Raw genomic sequence first — 20,440 nt, 5'->3', positions numbered from 1 at the left:
TTTAAGTTCCAACAAACTCAAGGGCCCACTACCACATTTCTCTTCCAATGTTCACCAGCTAGATCTTTCTAACAATTCCTTTTCTGGATCTATGTCCAATTTTCTTTGTCAAGAGATGAATGAACCAAGCAACTTGAAGCTTCTTGATCTCTCAAACAATCTCTTATCTGAAGAGATCCCTGATTGTTGGATGTATTGGAATTCATTGGAAGCCATAAATTTGGGAAACAATAATTTCACTGGGACTGTTCCAAGCTCTTTGGGTTCTCTGTCTGGGCTTCAATCACTGCATTTGCCCAATAATCATCTTTCTGGTGAACTTCCTTCATCTCTGCAAAATTGCACTGAGTCGCAGATCATTGACCTCGATAAGAATGAGTTTTCTGGAAACATACCGATGTGGTTAGGGGAATGCTTAGTGAAGCTAATAGTTCTAGTCTTAAATTCAAACAATTTTGGTGGTAGCATTCCATCAGAACTTTGTAACCTGTCATCACTTCAAATCCTGGACCTTGCTCATAACAAACTTTCAGGAACCATACCTCAATGCTTCAGCAATTTCAGTGCTTTGGCCAAAGAAAAGGTATCATATGAAGCTACAAGTGTCTCTCAGCCCTCATGTGAAGTACTTGTTCCTTACTCTCAGTTACCAGATTATGCAGGTCATGTAGAGGAGGTATGGCTGATTATCAAAGGAAATGAGCTTGAGTTTATCTATAATCTTAACCTTCTAATGAGCATGGACCTTTCAGACGATGATTTGTCAGGAGAGATTCCCAAATAATTAACAAGTCTTCTTAGGTTGCGATCGTTGAACTTATCAAGAAATCATTTGACTGGAAACATTCCTGAGAAGATTGGGGACATGAAATTATTGGAATCTTTGGATTTATCAATTAACAGACTCTCTGGTGAAATTCCTCAAAGCATGTCAAAGCTAACATTTTTGAGTATCTTGCACTTGTCATATAACAATTTGTCAGGTAGTATTCCATTGAGTACCCAACTCCAAAGCTTTGATGCATCCAGCTTTATGGGAAACCCAGAACTCTGTGGACCTCCACTCACACTGAATTGTACTGAAGATGGGCATGGAAGAACAGATGAAGGTAGTGTGTTTCAAATGGAACAGTTTTATATCAGCATGACCTTGGGTTTTGTGGTGGGATTTTGGGTTGTACGAGGTCCCTTACTGTTTAAAAAATCTTGGAGAATCGCATATTTTCAGTTTTTGAGTAATGGGTTTGGCTAAACCATCAAATGTAGCAAGATTCCATAGTCTGATCAATGTCGTATTTGTTAATGACAATCAACAATAGCATATTCTACATGAGTGTTTCATTGGTTTTGTAGAATCTGTGTGTGTGTGTGTGTGTGTGTGTGTGTGTGTGTGTGTGTGTGTGTGTGTGTGTGTGTGTGTGTGTGCGCGCGCGGAAACCTGCCTTGGAGAAATTAGAAAAAAAATTCCCAAGATTTAAGTTTCATGAAATCATGTTTTCAAGTTCTATTCTGTTGGTGTCACTCTCTAGGATAGTTGTATACTCTGATTCTAAGCCAGAGATTAACACCAGGATAATGGTTTATAGATCGGTGGGAACTGCAACAGCTGCATTTGTATTGGATGTTCTTGAAGGAAACACAAACTTTGGTGTTTGGTTTCCAGAAGAAGATTTATAACAGGTGATTAGGTGAAGGATTTGGAGATCCAACATGTCAAATCAAGCTGTTTTGAGCCCTTTTTGACATTCTCCATATAGCCTGAGCCCTGATGTTATTGCAATCAGGTCCAGAGGAGTGCTTCTGAATTATGCTGCAAAGGAACAATTAATTTTGTAATGAAGCTAATCATTCACATCTTTGCATTCCTTGTTTATTTTCTTTGATTGTAGTTTCCTTCAAAAGCCCTCCATAGATGGTAGAGATTATTGACCCAAAAGAGATTGGATTGAGGATATATGTGTAAAGGTACCTAATTTGCAGTATAAACAGATAGATTTTTCTCCTTTAGCTTCCCTTATGTGATACTATTAAGGTATTCATTGTTCTAGATGATGTCTCTGTTCCTCATTATGGGAGTAGGATATCTTAGTATCCACATTGGTTTATTGGGTTTTGTTGTTGAACCTCACAGGTGTTGGAAGAAGCACTTTTGATCAAATAGATTGTCAACATCATCTTCTAGTTTGATGATACATGACTGAATTGATCATTTTTTTTCAAGGAAATGGGCTAAATCTCTCAATTTTCTGACCATTTAAATCTCCAGAAGTGGGAGATTCACTACAAGTTCATTACTGTTTAAAAAAAAAAAAAAATAATAATCTCAAGAATAAATATCCTTGATATGTTCAATACTTTAAATGAGTTGAGAATACCTTTGCTTCTCTTGTGCAGATTGAAATCCTCAATTTTCATGAGGAAAATTGTTGTTTTAAACATTAATAATTGAGGAAAAAAATTGTTTTCCAAGGATAAGTGTGTTACCCTTTAGTACAAAACAGAACCATCAATAAAAATAATAACTATATACTCTTATTTTGGATTAAGTTTATCCCAGATAGAATATCTTGCGCTGAGGCTGCTGTAAGACTGGTATGTAGTGCTTTAGTGCCGCAATGGTGGTTAATGCCCCAGTACTTCCATCCAGAACCAGAGCCACATTTTTTCCCATTGGGAAAAATAATATAGCACATTATATACTGATGAATTGAACCTTTTACAACTGATACTATAAAGACAAACAAACTGAAAGAGCAGGGAAAAAATGAACGAATTGAGATACATGATCTGTATCGTAACACTAATCTTCTTATTCATCTTGTAGATCCGCAAGCACAATCTCCACTCAGCTATCAATCCTTATTTCTACGGGCATCGATTACATATCAATTTTGCCCGTTATGTTGAGTATCAGCTGATCAAGATTGCCCAAGGAGTGAAGGTCTATAAAAACAATGGCTTTGTGCAATCTCAATACGATCACGGGGATCATTCATGGTTTCATCTCTCAATGCTTGAAGGATGGCCTGTGATGGGAGCTCCCTTTAGATTCAAATAGACCAAACACTTAGTCAGATAAATCGGGATAGAATACACAGCCAACTTCATGCTGACAAAGTCAAGAGAGAATTGACTCCGAAGGCAATCATGACAAAAAAATTAATAGGAATAAACTTGTTTTACCTTGTTATTAGTATTTTGTATAGGGTCTTCAAGATTGGGCAAAGTTCCACTGGGGCAACAGGTTTGTTCTCTTCAGGATGTAAGACACTTAAGCTGGACTGGCTTAGTAGTTGGTAAAATGCTCCCACAGCAGATACTCCCTGAGCAATACAAGGCAGAGTAAGCACTCTAGATTCAGTTGTAAATAAGAAAAACAAAGAAGGAAAAAAAATGGGGGGCGGGGGGGTCATGTGCACAAGAGAAAATCTAAGCATGTGTGGAAAAAATATGAATTTGTTTAAGTCCAATGATATCCATCTCTTAATGTGGGCACAACTAGCCAGGTTGGTATAACTTCCTAATTCCATTTGGTAAATAATGTAGGATCCAAGATGACTCATACAGGTAAATCACAATGAAGTGACATGGTTGTGTAATAGAGATTTTATATCTCTAGTTTTCCATGCTAATGCACCAAGTAGGATGGACCATCTTGTCGGCAGTTACTATTTATACATACCCAAATGAAAGTTTTGTAATACATATAAATTTAGAAGCTACTGCAACAAAAGACAACTGATCAATAATTCTGGGCCACTTGCAGATTGGTAATCATGACTTCATATATTAAACCTAAATAGGGAAGAATTGTTTTAGGGGAAAAATAATATCAACCACCCAAAATGTCTATACTGGATACTGTACATATGATAGCATCAGCTAAAAGACTCCATTCCTTTTTCATTATTTTTTTATGGACTAGCATTGACCCTTTTATAATGTCAAAATTGCGACCTAGTGGTCACGTGTTCAAGTTGGGAAACAGCCTCTCCGTGAAGCAGGGGGTAAGGCTGTGTACATTATGACCCTCCCCAAACTCCAGGAGCCTCATGCACTGGGTATGCCCTTTATAACTTTTTTAAGAGTCAACCTGTACAAGACTAACACATCATACCATGTGAATAGATGCACTCAAGAAAGAACTAGGACCAGGATCCATACCTGAATCATTCCCTTGCCTATGATGCTATCACCCATATCTAGGCTTAATTCTCCCTTGGCTAACATTTGACCATACCATGCATTACGACCTTTCAACAGGGTTACATAAGTGTCAGCAAGCAAAGGCCCTGCAAGCTTCTCTGGTTCTTCTGCTAACAAATGAGTAATGAATATCATCTCTGACGTACAATGTGCAAAATATACTGATTTGCTGGTAGCACTCTCGTTGGTTAGAGCAGCAACCATTCCTGTTCAACCAATTCAAGAAGGTGATCCTATAAAGTTAATTCTGAAACTAATAATTGTTCTTAATGATCCCAGAAATAACAAACCCATGTTTCTATTGACAGATAGGAACAGGAACCATGTTTGATCCACAAGATTTTGGTTCATTATTTAGATAAGTCCCATCAAGAATAATTAGAGACTGAAACCTTACCAGCTCCAATAGCGTATACATTCTTTAAGCCCCCCATAACTTCATGAGTTACAAGGTCACTGTTATCCCAGACAATGAAATGAGGTTGCCTCAGAAACTTAGCCAGTGGTTTCCTCCACTTTTCAGATCCACATATTCGACCATTAGCATACTCCTTGTTGTAGATCTCTGATGCAATATTTGGTCCTCCAAGGTAAAGTATATTCTCCATGGGCACTCTAGCTGTAGGGCACACATTTGTTCTTCAGTTAGAAGGAAATTGAAGTTAAAGGACACACAAGAGGGACAAAATTTACAGATTCAACATACAAAGAAAAGAATTTGTAATAAATAAATTTTCCTATGCAGAGGGATAAAAATGATAAAAATTAACAATGGAGGATGTCAAAATCTTAAGATTTCTCAAGGAATGACAACTACATATCACATCTAAGTTAAGTGCTTGATGTGTCAAGATGTAGATTAGATAATACTAGTCATATTTTCCTAGATATGGAATCATAAATCTCTATACTATAAGCCTATGAAATCATGCTAAGAGGAAATATGTTAACAGAACTATTGATTATTATGATAACTTCAATGAATCTCTGTGCATTCTCACACCGGGGGTACACCATGGCTTATGACCGCCATACCATTTCTGTGATTAGAATTGGAGAAGCATAAGCTCACTTATATTGGCTTTGCATGCCGCGAGTAGGAAGCCTCATGATAAATGGAAGAAGTCTCTAATATTATCAATTTCATTAGTTCAAGAGAGGACTGAGATTTCATTAACTCACCACTCAATCAAAGAAATGCCTCCGAAGAGAGCGCCATGGAATCATTTTTATCAATTCTGATTCAAATCTTTCTTTTTTCATGTTTTTTTTGGGGCCAGTGTGTCTTCTAATTTATAATAAGATAGACACAGATATAGCGGTCTTCAGGCTCAGATTATCACTAGACTTAAACAAGGGGTGTTCACAAAATCAGGCACCATAAGAAGCACTTAGTTTGCTCCCACAGAGCAACAGAAGCAAATCCACTGGTGAATTCAACAAAGGACCTTAAAATGTAAGCTATAAAACATGTCTAAACAGATCATTCATTGAAATCAAAGAACAAAAATGATGAAATTAAGAAAAATAGAAGTCTTACTTGCCCGAAAAATCATCTGTGTGGGTGTTACTATGTGCGGGACAGACTCCAATGCAGCTTCTATACCCTTAGACAGAGAAATGATGATGGGAACAGTGATTCTTTCCTTCCAATACCTACTGATCTCTTCAAACACCTCATGGGTTTCAGTTGATGGCAACCCATTTATCACAATATCAGCATCCCACACAGCCTCCTGTAAGTTGGTCACAACTTTCAAAGGACACAGAGGTGTCTCAATCATGTTCAAGCAGAACCCATCTCTCAAAATCTCATCTGCATACAATGTTCGATCACCTAATCTTGCTTCAACATATTTTAAGTATCCACAACGCCTGATCAGACGCCTTAGTACATCCTCCCTTGAATTGATCACTTCAAAGAGGTGTTCTGCAGTGGCTCTATCAACTGACCTGCCAGGCCTTCTCCATATTCTGATTTGAACCTTCTCTCTAAGATGACCATAACTGTCTTGAAGCATGGCTGCAAATACACTACCCCAAGCACCTGCTCCAACGCCCACAATCTTTAGCAGGTCACATTCAGCTTTGCCCAAAAGGCGACGAAGCTCATCAAGCTTCTCTTCCACACCATTAGAGTTCTGAACAGACCCATTTGAATATAATTTAATTGCTACGGAATCAACACTTGCAACCATCTTCTATAGCAAAACCAAACCCCAAATATCAGAAATGAACTATGGATTGTAATCTTCTAAAGAATAAAAAAGATAGATTTCGTTGAGGGTTCCCTTTAGGCTCTATCAAACTTTCAGCACTGTTGATTCCAGCTAAGAAATCCGTTGAGTTTTTTTTCCTCCAGATTTTGGTACCACCAAGTCTAAAATTTATATGGGTTTTTACCTCCCAGCCAACCCCAAGTGCTCAAATCTTTCGAGAATCACCAAAAACAGTGAAAGATCATCTTTTTATTGATGGGTATCTCACCAAAACCAGAGCTACTTGCTTCACCAATCACAGATCCTCTTCTCCCTCAAAAGAAATTAAGAACAAAGATTTCAAAGGCTCCTCCAAAATGACAACTCTGTTTTCAGTTCTGGTCATCTACCCAACCAAACTAAACAACGATGGGAAGAAAACAACGAAGCATCAATGATTAAATAAGAAAACGAAATTCCGTGTGGGACACTCCAAAGCGCTGAAAATCAATTTCGTGGACCAATCACTGTCCTTTTCGATTCCTTTCAGCCAAAACCAACCCGACCAAAAGTTTCAATCTTTGCATGTCTCAGACAAACCCCAACAAAAGTTTCCAAATTTAAGTTTGAGAAGCGTCACTACAGTCACAATTGGTAGTTGGTTCCTTCAACTTTTTCTCAAAAAAAGAAGAAAAAAATAGTTGACAATTGAGAAAAAGAATGACCAACAAGAATTGTTAGTTTGGCGATCTGGGTCTGCGAGAAAAACTGAACTTTCAGGGTTTTAATGGACGGAAAGCTCTAAGGAAGAAGGACACAGCCATGATTGAGGGCATGAAAAATTGGAACGTCAAAGTAAGGCAAAAGTGGACTAACAGTTCGTTTGTTAGTTACTCTAAAGTCTTGTCTCTTCACAGTTTTCACATTATAAGGTGGATTGATTGTGAAAGAGCTACTGAGAAACTCATTGAGAACAGAGAGATAAAAAGATAAAAAGATAAAACAGTGGACATGGTTGGATTGGGTGTCTGCAATTAAAGTTTCGGATGTTGCCACCACTCAACTGTCATAATAAATGAGAGCCGGCTCACACCAAGCAACAACACGCTTCTCATTTACTGTAAATGCTCAACTGTCGAACTCTGTTTCACCGACTCTCTCAAGGAGGAAGGGTTTTCTGATTACTTTGAATTTTGTATAAAAAGGTTGAAAGGTATCATTCAGTTTGTTTTTTTTCTTGTGATGTTAGGAAAGTTATTTGATTTTATTTTGGTTTTGACTTGTACATATTTTATTTTGAATCGAATCAATTGATAATTTTACTCACAAAGTTCCACCCCCGATTGTCCTGTGCTCGGGTGGTGGGGATGAGCATCGATTGCTTTGATATCAAAATTAGACATAAAAAAAATTCAACCTTATGAATCGATTTACAAAGTGAAGGAACTCAAAATCATATCAATCCACATTAATTCTATGTGAGATCAACCCTCATAAGATTGATATGAGATCGTAATAAGAAGTGAACATCAAGGTTAATTTCAATCCAATAATTATTGGTCAATAACAAATTAAATAATTTAAAAAACTAAAGAGAGATATTTGAGCAAACGGGGTAGGATATGTAAGAGAAGACACGACCAAGGATTTAGAGGACGATATCAATATCGGTATCAATCTCTGTCGATACCGATAGCATTCTGATCTGGATCGGATTGGATCGGTAAGTATCGGTCTATTTTACCCCTAAAACTATCCAAATTAGTATCGGATCACGGATCGACTGAGATGACCGATCCCAGACTGATATTTGAAACCATGGACATGACACACTTTGTAAAATTAGAGCGAAGAGGAGAGAGAATATGAAGATCATAGAGGTAAAAATAGAAAGCATTGAATATCCTATGCTGATCATATATTTGGGAGTATTTGATTGAAACTCATTGCTATTTCTGTACAATCCTCACATATGCAATAATTAGATTGTCAGGTATCTTCCATGTGACAAAAATAGATTATTAGTTGGCTCTCTTTGGTATCATTTTTCTTTATAATTTTTGCTCACAAAACGGTTTTGGTTGTATTTGGTATCATTTATGGAGCTTATTTTTATTTTAAAAAAATGAATAAAATACAAATACCAAAAAGAAATCAAGAGTCATTTATGTGTTTTGATAAAAATTAGTTTTCAGTTAATTTTGCTTTGAATTTTAATGAGTACATGTTTAAAGTCCCAATATAGAGGGGTAAAGTGGTCATTTGTTTTGTAATTAGAAATCCAAGCCCCTTGCCCCCTCTTTTTCAATTAAAAGTGGAGAAAGAGAGATAAGGAAGATAGGTGAAGGGAACATCTCTTCACCCATTTCTTAAAAAAAAAACATTTTGCGCATAAAGATACCAACATATTTCTCACAAAAAACTTTTTTTCTCAAGTAGTTACCGAACCATTTTTATGTTTTGACAAAAAATGATTTTCATTAATAATTTTTGTTAAATAGGTAAAATAAAAAAAAATAAAAAAAAAAATAATACCAAAGAGGCCTGAATAACCTCTATACAAGCTTGCCAAAGATATATATATATATATATATATATATTTTTTTTCCTTACCTTTTCTTAATGAAACAAAATTGAAAGAGTTGATTGCGAACGCAAGTAAAAATAAAATTTAATCTCCTAAACTCATTACAATGTAAGATCCATCATGCCTCGTGTGGATATAAGGTATTACCTAAAAAAAAAAAAAAATTCAATTTTCACAAAAGGAAAATAGTTGCGTCAAGCACCATGCAAAGATAAGATAAGATCGAAATAAATCGAATCCAAATTTAATCATAAATCAAAATAAATTTAAGCCAAACATTTCCTTATCAGACTAACTTCAGTTTCACTTTCACCTATTCTCAGTTTAAATTGATTCAGCCCAATCGAAACTAGGTCGAATCAATCGTTTGAGACCTAGTGCAATGATTTTTTTTTTTGGACAATTAGTGTTGAATTGACCATTCTAATCATTGGAATAATTAGGTGAACAAATTCAAGATTGGCCATGTGAGAATTTACTCTTCAATCACTTTCAATACAGAGCCCCATCACATCCCATCGGTATTCTTTGAACCCTTTCATTATCGTTTCACGTTTCTTCTTTCTACCAGCAAGTTCTTGTTAATCAATGATATAAGTTTGGTTTTTATTGTGTACAGTGATTTGCCTACTATGATTTATATGGTTAAGGAGTGTCTATTTCAGTAGTGCCTTGGATGTATCGAAAATCAACTTGAATGAAAAGGGTTGGTAGCTTTATTCATCTACGCTGCTATATATGGACCCACAAGATCAGACCTAGTAAGGTTTTTTCTCAACCAGAAAATCAACTTGATTGGATGGGTTGGGTTTGGGGTGTAAATGGGCCGAGTTAGGCTAGGTTTTTTAAAACCCTTACCTAATTCTAAAGTTTCTTAGGCACCGTTTGATAACATTTCTTTTGTTTCTGTGTTTAGGAACAATAGAAATGGTTTTTCAAGTTTTACAAACAAAAACGGATTTTTTGATGTTTGATAAGCCTATTTCTCTAAACATTTTTTACAGACATAATACCACTAAAAACTCCAATAGTATCATCGGAATCGGTTGCCTCTTTTTACGTTTAACTAGTTGAGAGATTTATTGGGCACAACAACCTTTTTTTTTTTTTCTCTCAAATTCGTTTATAGAAACAGACTTGTTTCGTTAAGGTTGTTTCTAGAATTGTAAATATGCATAAATTTTGATTTATGCTTCTAAAAACGGGTGAAATAGAACAACTTTATCAAACGCTTTTTAGGATGTTTCTCCGTTTCTGGAAACAAGAAAATACAGAAATGGAAGAAACTGAACGTTGTCAAACGGTGCCTTAATTCAACCCTAATCCAGCCTAGCTTGAGCCCAACCTTGTCGGCTTAGCTTAATCCAACCCAATCCTAATGGACCTTGATTGGGCCGGGCTTAGCCTAACCAAACCAACCCAGCTTAGTAATATTGGTTACTTTTTTTTTCTAAGTACTATTGGTCATACATGTAGATTGTGGAAAACAATTGATTTTTCATAGACTTTTTTTCTATAAGTACTCATTTATAATCATTAACATATTTATATTATTATATACTTAATATACAGGGTTGGGTTGGGTGAGACCTCAACCCAGGCCCAACCCAATCCGACCTCAAATTTCAACCCTAATCCACCCTATGGGCTGAAATCTCAACCCAAGCCCTATTCAGCTTAGGGTGGGTTCGGGTTGACTAGACTTTCTTGACACCCCTAGGTTGGGTGCTGATAGCCAATGAATCAGCTTGTTGCTGTATCAGATCCCATTCCGATTGAGAATTGCCCTGTTTGTGTCAAATCAGGTTAAGTTAGGGTAGCAATTATAGTAAGTTAAAATGAGAATGGTTAAAAAAAAAACTTCATTCGGTGTGATATGTTTAAATAGACTCAGAATTCCAACAGGACGATTAAAAATAAGATCAAATATTTCAGAAACAGAAAAAAAAGAAGGAAAATGGGCAGTTTGGATTTTAAATATTTAGATTTGAAAAATAATTAACCAACACAACAACTCAACCTTATATCTACTGAATGGGCTCGACAACATGGATTCTATCAAAGGCAGCAGAAGAAAAAAATGACGAAAGTATTGGTAAAAACACATTTAAATGGGATAAAAAACGTGGATTCTAGCCCTCCAATCCAATCTATTTGAAAGTCAAACCCGGGACAACACTTGAAATATGCATATGTTTTCTCACTATTTTTTTCTATGATCATATTAGGTTTATCCCTAGCTCTTTTAGCTCTTTCAATTTAAATTAGATCATTACTCCTTACTGGCATCCTAGGTATTTTTTTTTTTTTTTTTTAACATCATCATGCCACCTCAACCAACTTTCTCGGAGCTTATCATAAACCTAAGCGACTCGCCAATGAACCCTATTATGATCATTCCTTATTTTATTCTTCTCAATTTTGCCTCATATTTTTCTCAACATCCTCATCTTTGTTACACATAACTTATTGATATAATACTTCTTAATTGTTGAGCATTCTGTCCCGTACATCATACCTGGTCTAAGGGATTGGGAAAATTGGGGAGAGGAACAAGGGGCTGAGACCATGGTTTTAGGTATTGAGATTGAATCAATCGTGGTAGATATCGATACTTGATCAATCTACAATGATTGATATCATATAAGTACTAAAATAGGTGAGAGAAAAATGGTTCAAATAAATTTTATATCAATATTTTTAGTAACAAAATGGTCTGATCCAACCTGATATATATCAATATCAATATTATTATCAATATCGATGGTGATCGATACCATGCAGTAAAGCGATGGTTGAGACGTGGGACATGAAGTGAATTGTGACATAATGTAGCCTTAGGAAGTCTTTTATTTTCATGTGTGTTAATAAATACCATTAAATGCCAACCTACAGGTTTGTCATTTCTTGAATAGAGCAAGTTGGTGCCTAGAGTTCAATTATTGGTAAGGCCAAAGGATTCTGTTAGCCTTCGCACGATGGGCACTCATGTATTATCAATAGTGAAATGAATTGCAAAGCATATATCATTGAAGAGATTCAAAACATATTTTTAAGAGGTTAGATAGTTAACTCAATATGAAGAATGACAACTGCTAGCATAGTTGCGGTTGGTACAATGCCTACCAATAGGTTATAAGGGTCATGGGATCTACTCTCCTGTGGATTTTGCCAGAAAAAAAAAAAGAAAAGAAAAAAGAAAAAACCTTTCAAATAAGATTAATAGGAACCATTGAAAGAGAAAAAAAGGAAAAACTCATACATGGTGGGCTATACAAAATATACGGGTGCTCACCTCCCCGAGCTATCTATTAGTTAACCTACAGTTATCAATCCAAGATAACCTGGGTGTAGTTCCACTGGTTCAAAGGCGCTGTGTGTTAACAGACATCTATAGTTCGAGTATCCTCACGATTTTTGGGCTTGAACCGTAAAATTATCAATCCAAGAGACAAGACAAGTGGTAACTACGTGCGAAACATTCTCCCAAGCTTTTTTTGTTACTTGGCTAAGTGGAGCTGCTATAATCAGGCTGGGCTCGGATTGGACATTGGTCAAGATAACACCTATTAATTTTTCTTCTTCCGTTTTTGGTTGAAAAGATAAGACCTATTGACAACCCTAGTTATGGGAAGTTGAGATGGGCCAGACAATTAAATAAATAAGATTCGCCCAGTAAAGTTAGAACTGCTCAAGAAGATTTGGTCTCAGTTTAGGTCAATTTATTGAAAATCCAAGGTCCTTTATCTTGGGCTTGGGTTGTATAAGGTATACAAAGCTTCAAACTCATCTAAACCCATGAACCATAAACCCAAATCCTTGCCTCATTTAGCTATTGTGAATCCAGACAAGGATTTTTCACTCCTCGATATTACTGATTTGTGGCCTTCCTCTTCTGATTGCATTATCGATCCTTTTTTTTTCATTGTCCCTTTTGCATGACTCTAAGAAATCTTTAAAGTATCTTGTAAAAGTTAGTGACTTGGATGGTCATGTCGTCCATACTGGACGGACTCACCATTTAAGATTTTTCCCGTATTACCTTCATTCCAAGGAATGAAAAACTTAATTTATGGTTGTTTATCTGGTCCTTATATTTTCTTCTCATTTGCCTAATCTAAGGCTTTTGTGGTGCTTCTTAGTTTGTTGCAATTTTTGGCTTATAATCATCCTCTAGGAAGGGCGTGCAGGAGCATTTTCAGCAGGGGAGTAGCACGGTCTTTCCACACTTGCTGTGTCTAGACGTAAACGCATTTCTCCCTCCTAATTTATTTTTTTACGCAGATCATGAACTTGGAGAAAGTGAAACTCAAAAGCTCTCTTCCAAATCAATCCACTTGCAATTATTGTAAAAATTACATGTGCGTCTTTATATTTTTCACTCCAGCCCAGCCCAATCTGTGGGCTTTGGGCCCATTTATGGGGTGGTATGCATAGATCCTGCTGGCAGCTCATCCAATCAAATCAAATGGTGGAAAGTGGGGTGCATACATTCCTAGATACACTTTAATTGAGTTCAAGCAAGTAATAACAAGAGGGATCTGGCTCCTTTCCTTGGCGTCCATTGCCCAGTCTTGCCCATTGTTACTTGCGCAAGCATCACGTGATGAGGCAATGGTCCAATGGTTCTTGGCGCCTCATTCACCAAGCCTCTGTAGAACCATTGGATCATCACCTTGCCGCATGGCGTTCGCCAAGGTAGCTATGGGTCGACCTGGGCAATGGGTGCTAAGGAGAGGAGCCGGATCCTAATAAGAGACGGTGATATGTAGAAGGATTGAGAGTGGAGATCGAACAAGTATTATGTGCCATCAATGAGTCCCTTCTTGAAGCAAGGAAAGGGTGGGGGTGAGGAAATATGGGTGAGGCATCGAGGGTGACTGTAGGAGGAGGTGGCTACAGGAGGAGAGGGTGTGGGGTAGGGAGGATGAGGACGAAGGGACTAGGTTGAGTATGAGGGAGTGATAGTAATTGCCCCTATAATAAATGATAAATCTAATTCCTATAGATATCTGTCCAAGTACAATGAGATTAGTGAGAAGGACCAAAAGAAAAGCAAGGGAGTACAAAATACCTTTCTTTTTTAATTTCTAGATTAAAGAAGTCTAGTCTAAAAGAAGGCTTCCGATGTCATCTATGTTGGGAAAAATGAGCATGTTCTTACTTGTGTGCAAATTAATAGAGATATAATATAACAACAATGTATGAAGAACTAATAACGTAGATAAATCAATGAAGCTAAACCATAATAGAAGACACCAATTTTTAATGTGGAAAACCTTTCCAGTATGAATAGTAAAAATCACGGGATTTAGTCCAAATCAAACTTTCACTATCTAAATGATAAGATTGCAATGCTCCTCTCTAGATAAACTAGAGGCTATTGATAAGCATCAATAACAATAAGCCGCTGTTGGATAATAAAATCTCGCACCAAATAATAAGGTGGAATCACACAAATAATAACAGTCTCATCTCAATACTGACAATAGAAAATGAAAGAAAAAACTGTCACCTTCCTTATCTTCACACAAGGAGATCTCTGTCATGACGTCACAATACAATTCTTGTACAAAACAAAGCACAAAAAAAACCTTCTTCTTTTATGAAAATTTCTCGTGAAATATGAAACTTACGGAACTAACCTGGCTTTGGATAGAAAACAAGAAATGAAGACAATTAGAGAGGTGATGTCTTTAATTACCACCTTAATCTATCTTATATAATTAACATATGAGAGAGAGAGAGAGGGAGGGTTTTCCAAAACCGCTTCATGCGGTTTGTATTTCTCCACCAAAGACCAAGGACATGTGTCCCCCTCCACATGAGGAGAGGAAAAAATTTGGCTGATGCTCAAGTTGCAGTTACTTGGCTGCAACTCCTTGTAGCAGCCAAGGAAATAGAATCCGAGGGACAGGTTTGAAAATACCCTCTTTGGGTGGAATTTTCCACCCCTATCCTTGAGATTCCATTCCACTGACTGCTACCAGGGATTACAACTACTTGGCTCCCACCTTAGTAGAAGCCAAGTTTTGATCATGGGGAGGTACCCAACAGTCAAGATCATAGTGGAGAAATACATCATGTGAGAAACCATACTTGAACATGTAAACTTGGAGAATGAAGAAAGGTTGGTCATTGTAATAGTAATAGAAAAGAAAGATATATGATTAAAAGTGATATAGTTGAGGACCATAGAGTGGGAGTAAATTTGAAAAGGCATTTACACTAAGAACACTTATCGTTCTCTAAAAAATTATGGAAAAAACCATCAAGAAAATACTTAAAAGTTGGACAAAATCGGCACAACAAGACCTTAATCTCAATCGGTCTCAGACTTTTCCTATAGTAGACATTTCATCACATTGCAAAGAACAAAATAAATAATAAAGTTGGATATAGCGGAACAAGCAAAGGACAGTCAAATTTTTTTGGAGCAATGGAAGTAATAATACCGCAAAGATAGCCAATTGGGTCTAAGCTAAAGAAAGTTGGCATGCGAGATTCCTCTTCTAAAGCTGGAGTTCCGTGTTCAGGTCCCACAACTCAACTACTTCCATATCAATCTGATTATATGAGCCAACATGAGTCATGCCAAGTCAAGAGTAGGGTGCTTATGTCGAACACATTTCCTATTGTCCCCTTTTATCTTTTTCCACAATCTTTGATTTTCTCCCAAGAACCATAACGCAACTACCAATTTATGTCTTTCTAAGAGGTTTCTTCTTTACAGGGGCATCATAGCCATAAAATGCTTGCCTTCCTAAAACACATCCTGCTTGTATAACTTTCATAGTCAACATTCAAAATATAAGGTGAATTGGAAATGATTGCAAAGATCCTCACATTCAATAAACAAACAAATTGAAAAAGATTTTTTGTGGTGATCAAATTCAGGTGGCTACTTTCAAGAAGCATAAACCAAACATGGCAATTCATTTGCTTAAGTATCACGAACAACATTTTGTCTAAGAAATATATGTTGCACAAATCATACATTAAGAAACAAAGGAACCAATGGATCCCAACTATTTTAGCATTTTCTAGTCCTTGAATGTAGTTTAGTTTCAAGAAAATGCTTCATAAGTAGACATTTTAAAGATGCCACATTTTGTGTATAAATGCACTACAAGGATAGAAACCTAATTATCAAATATTATACATATAGGATCCCCCGTCCAAGCACAAAAAGCATAATGAATTGATATTAAGTATGACAACATTCTCATGAAGAATACATTCTAGATTAACTGTGGTATGTTAACACATATTAACCTACTAGAAAGGCATACTCTTAACAGCTCTCCTACTATTAATGGTACTCGGATCATGCTGCTGTAAATAGAATAGCACCTTAGTTGGATGATCCCATATATTGTTTCGTGGCCATGGAGTTCTATCTTGCATAGTTCAACCTTCCTCGGGGACCTTCTCTGCCATGAAAATCGACTCATTTATCTGAACTTTGAATTCTTCATATTCCCTCTGTATCCACAAAATGATGAGGCAAATAACCTTGATAGACTCGTTGACTAGAGCATAAGATAAGAAACAAGATAATCAGATAGCATAAAGTTTCCTCATTTTGTAATAATATCATATACAACTAAAATTTGAGTCTCTATGGCACTACAAAAGAAAAGTGGTAGAATGTTACCACATAATTGTCTAAAGAGGTGAAAAGAGAACCCCTTTGAGTCAATTGCGACTACAACATGAGGTTGAAACAAAAGAGCAACCTTTGTGGCTTCCTTCAACTTCAACTGCCACTTCTAAGTTCCAAATTAAGAAAGGGATCATGGTGAATTAAATTGACATTAAAAAAACCTCATTTAGTAAAACTAAAATAAGATAACTACCAATGCTAAGTGTAGATTTTAAAATATAGAAATCATAATTACAAAGGTTTTTAGAAAAGATTTAGATTTTTTTTTCTGTATTCTATCTTTCATTCTTAATATATATACTTTGCTGATTTTAAGCCAAAAAAAAAAATAAAAAAATAAAAAAAGAATCACCTTCAAATAAATAAAGACTAGCTAGTTGTGCGGTTTACAATGAGAACTTCAGCCATACCATCCCTATCAAAATCCCAAAAGGGTTATATAGTTTTGAACATTGGATTTAAAAAAATAATAACAACAGAAAGGCAGACCTTGAGAATTATTGTTTAATTTAAAGTGTAGTCTCAAATGAATCGCTTCAATCCCATCACAATTATTTCACGTCAACATCATTTAGGTCACCTACAGAAATTGTACGAAAATGCCCCACAAATGATGGTCAGCAAACAAGTAGCTCTTTTAATACTTGATGCATAGTTGGACGGGATTGTGGGTGACTGCGTAAACATGCAATTGCTATTCTCACAATATAAATCACTTCCTTCACAACCTTTTGATCTGATGGAAAGGTGAGACATGGGTCTAAGACATCCCTTACCAACATCTTTTGGTCAACTAATGACATTAAAGATGAGATGAGCTCCCCTGGATGCCTTCCCATAATTGTTTCTAGTGCGATTACTCCGAAACTATATACATCATACTTCTCAGTTATAGCCATGGTGTAGGCAAGCTTTACAAGGGACAAAAGTAAAAGGCTTAGTGAAAGTATATAAATGAGACAATAAATAAATTCTAAAATAGAAACAAGAAACTAAAATATATTTTAAATGATGGATATGGCAGAGAAAGGTATGGACTCATCAGGTGTCAATTTTAAAGTTCAAATTCAATTATTTACCCTCTGTCCATGCATCTCTCAGTAGTCTATGCCGCTCTCTCTGTAATCATGAATATTTTAATGTTTTATTTATCCACTGAAAACTCCTTGAGGTTAAACTTCACATGTGAACAAAGGACCTAGGGCTCTGCCTCTCCACAAAATTTGTGTCCCATTCAATTGGGCACTTGGGTAAAAATTGGTGGCTGGTGTAAATAAATTTCTCTATATGGTTTTGGAGGAAACTTGTGCCTAATATTTCTTCTTTACTAGTGAGTATTGTGGCTTTTGATACTAGCACCCTATATATACATATTATGTATAAGTAAAACACTCTTTATATACTATTCACATTAGCAAATAAGTCTTTTCATGTGTCAATTACAGTTCCGGATACGATGGGGGGAACCTAGTCCACTTGTCCACAAACATTACATCCCCATTTGACATACCATATGATAGAAATAGGGTATGCCTGAATAACTCTCTAGATGGGACAACCTATAAATTCTTGTCCTTTTAGTCACTGCTAAAAGTTTTGGGAATATGTTGTCTACATCACCGTCTACTCCTGTGGTAACTTATCTTATATGTTTTTAACCCGTCAAATATATAGCATAGAAAAATGATATATCAATTTCGGCAAGCTTGGCTTAATGTAAAAATTAAAGAGTAAACATTAAATGTATGTTGAGCCAATATGGTAGAGATCCTCAAAATTGAAATTACCATGAAGAGTAGAGATTACCAAGAATTCTACATAAATCAACCCCCCACCCAAAAAAAAAAAAATCTGAGGGACTGTTTTTATGTCTGTAGATAAGGCAGCATATGCCCTCTACCACACTCACCCAATGTATTTTTAATCTTGTTTAAATAAATTCAAATTAAGGGTGGTCTACCCTTATTTTGGGATAGATATGAGGGTAGGATGTGGCGCTCCAACCATATGTACTTTGTCTTGATTGATAAAATTCTGTAGGTTTGGCCTAGACTCCTCAAACTTTGGGCATTCAAAAAGAACTGTAGTTATAATAACTTGTTTCTAATTCAATAGGAAAGGGCGATAGTCCTGGGGATATCTATTTTCTATATAATAATTTGGGAAAAGCAAATAATTTATCACAAGTTAATACGGTAACTTACGGAATATAGTTGGGCTTCTTTTTCACTCCAAATGAGTAATTTCAATGTTCTATTTTGTTTTTATCCCCTTCAAAATTCTTAAATTCCTTAGTTAATTTACAAAAATATATTGCCCAGTTTTTTTATGACCACCAAGACATTCAAGGGGATATAAGAAATTTACAATATTCATTAGTTTCTTTATTTAATTACTCAATAAAATAAAATATTTTACTCATCCTAACTTATATATGCATTATCTTAAGTGTAAAAAAAACATATATCATAACAATTGGACATGGAAACATTGTGTACTAAAACGATTTTTTTTATCAAAGTTGTGATGAATGCATACTAAATCTTTCAAAAGTTCGGACAAGATATTTTTTCATAAAATATAACAATTCACTCCTTTTGGACGATGAGATATAAACACTTTATACACATATATAACAAATACAATTCAATGGCCCAATTCAACAAAAAAGTCCTAGATCTTAAATACTGATGTGAAAATAAATAAATATTAAAAAACAATAAAAACATAGTATATAGCAGGGACAGATTTACATACCTGGAGCAATATACCCATGAGTTCCTTTAAGTGAAGTCCAATTAGATGAGTCTGGATTTAATAGTTTTGCAATGCCAAAATCAGATATCTTAGTCTCAAGTTCCAAGTCCAACAATGTATTTTTGCTTGAAATATCTCGATGAATTATAGGTGGAATACGATCATTATGCAAGTAAGACAAAGCATTGGCCACACTTATAATGACATTTACTCTTTTCAGCAATCCAATCCAATAGCCTCTTCTTGATTGATCAAAATCCATGCTAAGCTTCCTTTTTCCATGTACTCATACACAAGAAACATGCATCATGGATGGAAACAAAATCCATAAAGTTTGACAATATTCCGATGCCTTATTTCTGTTAATATGCGCATCTCATTCCTAAAGCTTTCATCATTAACTATTGTCTCACCTTCCAATGGGTGGAACTTCTCCAACGCTACAACATGGCCAGTAGGTAGCACTACTTTGTAAGCATTCCCAAAAGTTCCAGTTCCAATGCAATATTTGGAATCAAAATTCTCTGTTACTTGAATAATGTCCTCATAAGCAATCTGGCCATCGAAATTCCATATTGAAAATATATTGCCATGATTTCTTGTTGTTGCTTCTGTATTTCCTTTTTTCGTTTTTTTTTCACAAGAGGTAGAAAGCATCGATAATTGCAAGTACTAGGAACACAATTCCTATCAAAGAAGAAATGATGGATATGACAACCTCATGTCCATTTTTCTTCAATCCCTTGCTTCTATGAGATTGATTGCAGGGAAGTAGACCTTGAAGGTCACCACATAACCCTTTATTGTTTCAAAATGAAGCATTTCTGAAAATCCTATTATTAGGAACAACACCCTCCAACTCATTATACGACAAATCAAGAGATACTAAGCTAACCATCTCTTCAAGAGAAAGGGGTATTGAGCCTGTGATAAAATTATGAGATAGATACAAATTTTCCAGTGTCATCAACTTTGCGAGTTGTGGAGGTATCGGTCCACTAATTGAGTTATGACTAATGTCCAATT

At 35.8% G+C, this 20,440-nt stretch overlaps 2 protein-coding genes across 2 annotated transcripts; one reads left to right on the top strand and one right to left on the bottom strand.

Annotated features, from left to right (window-relative positions):
• Positions 1-115: 115 nt before the first annotated feature.
• Positions 116-1,677, top strand: LOC122060743 (receptor-like protein EIX2). Its single transcript, XM_042623845.1, has 3 exons — positions 116-762; positions 904-1,131; positions 1,530-1,677. The coding sequence occupies exons 1-3, from the start codon at positions 116-118 to the stop codon at positions 1,675-1,677; spliced, it is 1,023 nt and encodes a 340-aa protein (XP_042479779.1).
• Positions 1,678-2,395: 718 nt separating this feature from the next.
• On the bottom strand, positions 2,396-6,928 carry LOC122061130 (probable glycerol-3-phosphate dehydrogenase [NAD(+)] 1, cytosolic). Its single transcript, XM_042624325.1, has 5 exons — positions 5,747-6,928; positions 4,604-4,825; positions 4,165-4,412; positions 3,184-3,323; positions 2,396-3,042 (listed from the first exon to the last, which is right to left on the bottom strand). Exons 1-5 carry the CDS (start codon positions 6,402-6,404, stop codon positions 2,919-2,921), a joined length of 1,392 nt encoding a protein of 463 aa, XP_042480259.1. The 5' UTR covers positions 6,405-6,928; the 3' UTR covers positions 2,396-2,918.
• Positions 6,929-20,440: the final 13,512 nt, after the last annotated feature.

The sequence above is a fragment of the Macadamia integrifolia genome, chromosome 14 (assembly GCF_013358625.1).
Source record: "Macadamia integrifolia cultivar HAES 741 chromosome 14, SCU_Mint_v3, whole genome shotgun sequence".
Taxonomy (NCBI): Eukaryota; Viridiplantae; Streptophyta; class Magnoliopsida; order Proteales; family Proteaceae; genus Macadamia; species Macadamia integrifolia.
This window is presented reverse-complemented; position numbering and strand designations above follow the sequence as displayed.

Coding starts and splice junctions, on each gene's coding strand:
- LOC122060743 (XM_042623845.1), top strand. CDS start 116: ATGAATGAACCAAGCAACTTGAAGCTTCTTGATCTCTCAAACAATCTC. Junction 763..903: donor GACCTTTCAGACGATGATTT/GTCAGGAGAGAT, acceptor ATCAATTAACAG/ACTCTCTGGTGAAATTCCTC. Junction 1,132..1,529: donor AGTGTGTTTCAAATGGAACA/GTTTTATATCAG, acceptor GTCACTCTCTAG/GATAGTTGTATACTCTGATT.
- LOC122061130 (XM_042624325.1), bottom strand. CDS start 6,404: ATGGTTGCAAGTGTTGATTCCGTAGCAATTAAATTATATTCAAATGGG. Junction 4,826..5,746: donor ACAGATGATTTTTCGGGCAA/GTAAGACTTCTA, acceptor TGTGCCCTACAG/CTAGAGTGCCCATGGAGAAT. Junction 3,324..4,164: donor TAGGCAAGGGAATGATTCAG/GTATGGATCCTG, acceptor TGTATTGCTCAG/GGAGTATCTGCTGTGGGAGC.